At 52.4% G+C, this 8,558-nt stretch overlaps 1 protein-coding gene across 3 annotated transcripts in view; it reads left to right on the top strand.

The window, feature by feature from the left end:
* The window catches only part of PHF2 (PHD finger protein 2), a 108,114-nt gene that overhangs the window by 72,392 nt on the left and 27,164 nt on the right, over nt 1-8,558 (top strand). For all 3 annotated transcript variants that reach the window (XM_017546885.1, XM_017546884.1, XM_037745138.1), the window contains 2 exons: nt 3,430-3,590; nt 6,852-6,993. In XM_017546885.1, the coding sequence (XP_017402374.1) occupies nt 3,430-3,590; nt 6,852-6,993 (303 nt within the window). The remainder of the gene's footprint in view (nt 1-3,429; nt 3,591-6,851; nt 6,994-8,558) is intronic.

The following is an 8,558-nucleotide window of genomic DNA, read 5'->3' as shown; positions in this document are numbered from 1 at the left end:
CTGTCTTTATTCTTATATGATTCTAATATTCTAAAATTGATCTAAAGTTCTATAGTGAAAGCTGTTATTCTTTGAAAGGTATTTTATTGTCTTTTGACATCCCTTGCTAACGAGATGTCTGTTGTTAGTCTGGTTGCTGTTTTTTAAATATTGTTTCTGGTAAATAATCTTTTTTTTTTTCCTGTGAAAACATTTAAGATGGTCTCTGTCTTTGATATGCCTTGTCTTTGATGTACTCAGTACATGAGTGTACAATATTGCCTCTGGTTGTGCATTTGTTTTTGTTTATTCTGCTTAGAACTCAGTAAGCCTCTTTAATTTGGAGAGTCACATACCAATTCTGAAAAATACTCTGTTTTCTCTTTTAGTAGCATTTCTTCTGTATTCTTTGTATCATTTAAACATTTTTCTTCAAATTTACTATTTTTTTAGCCAACTACTGTTCCATTCAGTTTAAAAATTTCGATCGTCATTTTTTTCTTTTTGAGACAGAGTCTCGCTCTATCGCTGGGCTGGAGCGCAATGGCGTGATCCCGGCTCACTGCAACTTTCGTTTTCCAGTTTCGAGCAGTTCTCCTGCCTCAGCCTCCTGAGTAGCTGGGACTTCAGGCAGGCACCACCATGCCCGGCTAATTTTTTTTTTTATTTTTTAGTAGAGACAGGGTTTCACCGTGTTGGTCAGGGTGATCTCGATCTCTTGACCTGATTGTCATATTTTTTATTTCTAAAATTTCTATAAATTTTCTTTTCTTTTCACCTGGTCTGTTTCCTTTTTTAATACATCCCTGTGCTTTGCCTCATCCTCCTGTTTTCCCTGAATGTGCTCGGTATATTTATCTTCAAATGTCTTTTCAGTTGTTCTGTTATCCTCAGTTCTTGTGATCTCTTTGGAGTGTCTGTTGGCCGACCCTCTTGGTAGTTTACTTCCTTCTGTGGGGCATGGTGCTTCAGAGGGGTTACATTCCATCGGGACTAGTATGTGCTTGGCTGCTGTCCACCTACAAGATGGTTTGGGTTTGCCTTTTGCTAAGGTCTTAGGGTTTTCACAAGATTAGTTCCAGATCCAGTTTGGGGCTCCCAACCCATGGGTTTAGTGTGAGTTTGGAACTCTGACTCTTAGATAGGACCTTGGCATTGGGATTCTTCAAGGGTAACTTTCTGCCCGTGGCCAAGGTGGATGGGAGGCTTTTCCCGTTGCTTTCAGAACTTCCTTTGCATGGTCTCTATGCCTCCAGCTTCTCACACAGTTGCTTGTACATGTTCTTTCTTCCTCCTCACCTTCCAGTTCCACTGGGTTTATCCTTAACACTATTCCCACGTGGTCAAAGCCAGTGAACACTCTTCAGTTCTGATCTTAATTGCCCTCTTGGCAAAATTAGGCACTTCAGCTCTCCCAATCCTTGAAGTCCTGTCCTTTGTTGGGGATGGGTTTCCCCTCACCTGCCTGCTTCCTCTCCTGCTGACCTCTCTCCTTGAGGCATTGCTGGGGACCTGGCTCCACAGCCTCTTCAGCTCTTCTAAGCTTGTGGCCTGCCTATCCAACTGGCATGTCCCAGGAGAATCTGACATGCATCCCAGACTACATGTGTCCCCAGATCAACTCTTGATCTGTTCCTGTCCCCTGCTCCTGCCCCTCTACCATGCCCTCTGCAAATGGCCCTGTCTCCCGCCCCCGCCCCTGTCACTCACAGCAGTCTCCTGGCCGTATGTATTTGCCTCCTCCTGTTCCCTCCCACTTTCTGAGCTTACTGATCAGACTTATTGATCTCCTGAACCCCCTTGGCCTTTTCCCTGCCCCCTAGTCCAGACATGGTACCCTGAGCCTACCGATGCTCTCTGTGCCCACACGCTGCCCTGCTGCTGGCCACTATCCACACAGCAGTGGAGAACCGCAGACTACACTGCAGCTCTGCTTAGGATTCTAGTGGCTGGCCAGGTGCGGTGGCTCATGCCTGTAATCCCAGAACTTTGGGAGGCCAAGGTGAGTGGATCACCTGAGGTCAGGAGTTAGAGACCAGCCTGACCAACATGGTGAAACCCCATCTCTACTGAAAGTACAAAATTAGCCAGGCATGGTGGTGCATAAGTAGTCCCAGCTGCCTGTGAGGCTGAGGCAGGAGAATGGCTTAAAACCTGGGAGGTGGAGGTTGTAGTGGGCCAAGATCGCACCATTGCACTCCAGTTTGGGCAACAAGAGCGAAACTCCATCTCAAAAAATAAAAAAGGAATTCTGGTGGCTCCCAGTGCTCCTGGTATGCAGCAGGAGCCCTCCAGCCACGGCTCCTGTCATTTCCACACCGGCTGCCCTCTCTCTGTGTCAGAGGCCTTGGCTGGTGCACTCTTCTTCTCCTCCCAACCTCGGCCCTGCTGTGCTGCGTGCTCTTGCCCCTGTTCCCTGCTGTCCTTCTCCCTGGCGCTACTCACAGCTATGCCCGTCCCATGGAAGCCTGTCCCCAGGGTCACCAAACGGGCTGTTCTAGTGGGCCCCGTGGACCACAGCTGCCCAGTGGCCTCTCAAGGAGCAGAAGGCAGCCTGGGGCGTGGGCTGGGGCTGAGAGCTCTGAGTCCAGCTGTGTGGCCCTGGGCAGACCACACTCCCCCTGGGTCCCACATCCCTGGGAAGATTGCTAGGGTGTGTCAATGCTCTGCCAAGGTGATTGTCCCCTTTGCCTGTGGGCCCTTCTCATCTGCCTCTGGCCCTGTGATGGTAGCTGTGTCCAGTAGGGAGCAGGTCAGGACCGGATGCCCTTGTCTGCGTCCTTAGAGCTGGCACTGCACTTGCTGGTCATCCTTGCCAGCCAGGGGCCTCCTCCTGGCCCTGCCCCTCTGCTGCTTCCTCTGGGGCAGGAATATGGGGAGAGGCTAGGCAGGGTGAGAGACAGAAGGAGACCTGGTTTTTACCCCTGCCCTTTCCACGTGGCTTTGTCTAAGGCCTTCTCAATATCAGAGCCATCTTAGTGGCTTCAGTTCCTGAGCTGTGATTCAGTGGCCCCACCAAGGGGGAGGCACCAAGCTGAGAAGTGGTACGTGGGAGGTGCAGCGGAGGAGCTGCTCCCGCCTTCACCTATGGGTCACGCTGAGTGCCGGTGGTGGGCGAGCAGCCTCAATCAGGCCCAGGCACCTCCTGCCTCTCTGTCTTTTTGGGAAGGACAGGCCCTTGTCATCTCTGACACATGTGGGACCCCATGTTCCCGCTCCTCCCAACAATGGGATTCCAGAGTCAGCACTGCGTCTGTACTGGCTGCCCTGTGGTCCCAGGTGTGGCACCTCTGCTAGGGCTCCTCCTATGACTGTGGGAGGTGGTTGGCCAGACCCAGGCTCACCTCTCCAGCGTCCAGCGCTGAGGCCCTGTACTCAACTGTCCTGGTGCAGGAGGCTGTGATGTGGCCCTTGGGCCTGACATGGCCCCTGACCTGTGCTTCCCTGCAGTGCTGAAGACGTGGTGGCCCGTGTGCCGGGCAGTCAGCTCACGGTGGGATACATGGAGGAGCACGGCTTCACCGAGCCCATCCTTGTCCCTAAGAAAGATGGGCTGGGCCTGGCTGTCCCAGCCCCCACGTTCTATGTCAGCGACGTCGAGAACTATGTGGGTAAGCGCCACCCCCTTGGCAGTGCCCTGGGGCTCGAGCTGGGAGGGCCGGGGCACCCACTGCTGTGCGTGCTGTTTCCCCACACCCTGGCCGTGTTTCATGTGTGCTGTGAGCAGGGGAGGCTCAAGGCTCACTGTACTCTATTCCCAGTGCTCTGAGATCAGACCCTATGTCCCACTGAGATGACATATGACCTGGCAGGTCCCTTGTCCTCCCAGATACTCTGGCTACAGTGTGGGGGCTGGTCTGGGAGGCCCTTTGATTCTGGCAGCTATGAATTGCATTACTGTGGGTGCCACATGACACTGCCATGCCCGGGAGGTCCTGTCCGGTGTGGGGTGTCCCGCCTGGCTAGGGGCCTGGCATTCCTTATCTGCACCATGACCTGCCCCCACGGCACCAGAGTTTCTTCCTCGTCTGGATTCCGTCTGGGTTCTGGCCAGTGCCATCGCCATCAGCAGTGTCCATTTCGTGTCCCCTTGCGGCTCCAGAGCTGCTGGGCTCAGGTGGGCAGTTGTGGGTGAAGGAAGCTCCTGTGGGGGTGCCATTCGAGAGGCAGTGGCAGGGAGAGGCCAGCTCACCTAACAGAGACCCTGACAGGCCAGTGGCCACATGGCCAAGCATGGAGGCCCACATGGTTGCAGGGCCTCAGGGTGCTCATGGGGGATGCCTGATGGCCGGGACGGGGAGGAAAAACCCTGAACAAAAACCCTGAACAAATGTCCAGGACAGGAGGCAGGTGGGCAGGCACGCTGGCCCCTGGGTGCTGCAGCCCTGAGATGAGTGACCCCACTGCTCTGAACTCACTGTCTTCCTCGGTGTACCCCTTGAGGGGTGTGATTTGGAGATGAAATGAGGCCACCTGTACAAGCCTCTGGGCACATAGAGACACCTACCAGGAGACCATCGAGTTCAATTTCAGCAGGGGGCTGGGGCCAGGGCTCTTCTCTGGAGCCACATGGCCACCCTGGGTCCACTAAGACTGGACTCCCAGACTCATGAGGAGGAGGAGTGAGTGCCGTGGGAGCTGTCAGGCATCTCGGGAAGAGGGGCTAGAAAGAGCTCATCCCGGGACCTGGGGCAGGGGTGTCGTCCATGCAAAGGGGCTGATTCTCTGGGGTGCTTACTGAGGAGGAGGGCAGGTGGGCATGGTCAGAGCTGTGGCTGACCCTTCCCTGAGCCGGGATCCAGCCCCTGATCTCGCCTGTGCTCGGCTTTGCCGCAGGTTTGCCTGGGTAGAGAGAGGGCCGTGGCCATCGGTGGGCTGTTTCTGTCTTGCTGCACAATGCTGGTCAGGCAGCCTTGTGTGCCGCAGCTGTAGTTCATGCTCGCCAGGCCAGTGCTTTTTCACCTTCCCAGCCCCCGGCAGGGTGCACCCAGGTAACAGCTGATATCTACTGAGGGCCTGCCCAGTGCCAGGCATTTTTTCTAAGCTCTTTCCGTGTAGGAGCTAAGTTCCTCCCTCCCACAGCTCTGAGAGGTGGGTCCTGCTCTGCCACCAAGGCCCTGGGCTCACCTAATCATGCGGGTGGGACCTGGTTTGTCCTCTGCCCCTGTTCCCTCCACAGCTGTCCCTTGGAGAAGCAGGGAGATGGTTCATAGTTTGTATTGCTTCTCTGTCTTTCTTTTCCCTCTGAATTTTTTTATGGTGGAACTTTACAAATACACACAAAATTAGAGAAACAGTAAGCCCTCATGCACCCAGCCCTGGAAACTAAAACCGTCAGCTTTCGGCTGATTTTCTGCCTCCCTACTTTTTTGTTTTCTTGTAGTATTTTCAAAGAAATTCTGGCCAGGCACGGTAGCTCATGCCTGTAATCCCAGCACTTTAGGAGGCCGAGGTGGATGGATTTCTTGAGGCCAGGAGTTCAAGACCCGCCTGGCCAACATGGCAAAAACCTCTCTAGTAAAAATACAGAGATTTGCCGGGTGTGATGGCGGGCACCTGTACTCCCAGCTTCTTGGGAGGCTGAGGCCGGAGAATCGCTCGAACCCGAGAGCTGGAGTTTGCAGTGAGCTGAGATTGCGACACTGCACTCCAGCCTGGGCAACAGATGAGATTCCACCTCAAAAAAAAAAATTCTTTTTACATACATCATTTCACCCATAAAAATTCTAGTACATAGCTCTAACAGACAATTAAAAAATATATAATTACACTTCCATCATCACACTTGATAATATTAACAGTAAGTCCTTGGTGGCATGTGAGACCTAGTTTAATTCTTCCCAGTTGCCTCAAAAATGCCTTTTTACATTTGGCTGTGGAATCTAAATGAGTCCCCCACTTTGCATTTGGTTTCTATGTCCCTGAAGCCTCTTTTCTTCTAACAGCCCCATTTTCTTCCATCCCGTTGGTTGGCTGGAGAGAAGGCCATGTTGGTCCTGCAGAATGTCCCCCATCCAGGATTTGGTTGCCAGCATCCCAGTGTTGCCCATGAGCAGGTCCCTCTTCCCCGGTGTTTCCAGTAAACTTGTGGTTTGAGGCTTGCTTGACCTGCCTTCAGGTTTTTGGCAGGACTCCCTCTGGGTGGTTGTGCTTCCATCTGTGGGGAGGCCTACCATGCCTGGCCACACCCTTGCAGTGATACCAACAAGGCCAGTGGGCCTGGTGCCCACCTTATCTCTCTACACTGATCCCGTGGCCTTTCAGTCTGTGGTCAGGGCAGCCATGGAGAACTATTGCAAAGGGTGACTGGAAATTCTGTCCTTCCTTCTCCCTCTATCAGTCACGAGTCTTTTATAAAGAAATTTTCCTCCTCAGCTCACCTGGTTATCCTGAACTTTTCTTTGTCAACTATAGAAAAGGCTTTTTCCTTTATCTATTAGTTTGCCAGTTATCAGAGTAATGAATTGGTGCTCTAGAAATGCAGGGGTTTTGATAGCTTAATTTTTAAAATGTAGGTATGTCTCATGAATTACTTGGAACATACACTAAAATGTAGTTGTTGGTCATCTGAAACTCAAGCAGGCCAGGTGTCCTGTGTTTTTATTTGCTAATCTGGCCACCCTTGTTGAGACCTGTGAGTTGGCCGCCTCGAAGCATCACCAGGTCAGAGAAGGTCGTGGCCCTTTGTTGAGCCAGGGGAAAAGCAAGCAGGTGAAGCTTGACATTGGCACCCAGAGCCTCAGCATCCAGCCCCTGGCAGCTCCTGCTGAGTGTGAGGGCAGCCAAGGGTGTGTGTCCACTCCACACATCCCGGCCCCGGGGAGGCTGTGCCACCTTTTCAGGGTGCTCAGGCTCCTCCCGCCACCTCCCAGGACCGGAACGGAGTGTGGATGTGACAGATGTCACCAAGCAGAAGGACTGCAAGATGAAGCTGAAGGAGTTTGTGGATTATTACTACAGCACCAACCGCAAGCGGGTCCTCAACGTCACCAACCTTGAGTTCTCCGACACCCGGTGAGTGCTGCAGCCTCGGGTTTGGGCACTGGGGTTGGGGCAGGGGCGCTGTACCCTGCTTGGCACTCACCTGAGAAGCACAGGCTGAAGGTCTGAGTCTGGAATACCACACACGGCACACACTGATTTTTCCTGTTTCTCTCTCTTTTAGATTTTCTTCTTTTCTTCCATTTTTTTTTTTTTTTTTAAGGCTGGCCCACAGCTCCTTCTCTTTAAAAGTGTGAAGGTGACACATTGTGAACAATTCAAACAAAAATAAGGAGCAAAAAGGCAAAGCCTCCTCTGGCCTTGGCCATACCCATCCCACTCCTCAGAGAGAACCATTGATAATGGTGTGTAGTTTTTTCCAGAATGCACACTCATGACACACTCAGACACATCTGTGACACACCCACTTATGGACACACATTCACACTCATGGACACACCAACACATGACACCCACTCGTGGACACTCCAACGCATGACTCATTCATTGGCTGCCCCTCACATTGGCTCATGGACATACTCATGACACACTCATAGATATGTCACACACTCGCAGTCATGACACACTCATACCTACTCACCAGACACAACTCATGGTGCACTCACACTCATGGACACACTTGCTAGCGCACTGACACATTCACAACAAACTAACACTCGCTCGTGGGCATACACATGACACATGCTAGCAGACACATGGACACACTCATACACACTTAGCACTCACCAACACATGGTACACTCACTCATGGACACACTCACCAACACACTTGTGACATGTTCACAACACCGACACACTTGCTCACATGACATGGACATGGGATACACTCACTCATGGACATTCACAGACACACTTGTGGACACACTCCTGATACCCAGGCAGTGAGACACTCAAACACAACAATGAATAGACTCGTGACATGCTTATGACACACACGTCCTTGATGCACTGAGACACTGACTCATTGGCACACTCACACTCCTAACACCCGCATCCCCGGCACAGTTGCCAACACCTGCACACACCCATGTAGATGCCTGCACTCACACACACAAGCTCCTACAGGGGCGGCTGCTGTGACCCGCCTCCCTGCCCTCCAGGCAAGGCGGGCCCCACACTGCCAGGTCCCACTGAGTTCCTGGGGCTGGTTGTCATCAGCCCTGTGGTCACGTTGGTAGGGCATCCTCTGTCAGGGCTGACCTACGCCAGCCTGGCTTCCCGGTGGCAGAGCTGCTGGACCTGCATTTTGTGGCTTTGACCTTGTTCTCTCCCAGGGCTGCCAGCTTGGCTGTGGTTGGTGCCTGCCCTGGATCCACCCCTCACCCCCTCGCCATCAAATCTCCACTGCCCTCCAACTGCCCCTGGGAAAGATCCAGAACTCTTACTCACCATAAAGCGTAGATGGCTAAGGATGGCTTCAGTCTGTATCATTTTCATCATGCCTACTTCCTGAAAGCACATAACACGTGCAAAGGGGCCGGTAGGAAGAAACAAAATAATTATCTAAAACCACACCAAGAAAGAGAATATGTCTTGGTGGCTCACCTGGTAGAGTGACCCAGAAAAAAAAAAAAAAA

This window comes from Cebus imitator, unplaced genomic scaffold (genome assembly GCF_001604975.1).
Source record: "Cebus imitator isolate Cc_AM_T3 unplaced genomic scaffold, Cebus_imitator-1.0 Scaffold192, whole genome shotgun sequence".
In the NCBI taxonomy this organism is placed as follows: domain Eukaryota; kingdom Metazoa; phylum Chordata; class Mammalia; order Primates; family Cebidae; genus Cebus; species Cebus imitator.
This window is presented reverse-complemented; position numbering and strand designations above follow the sequence as displayed.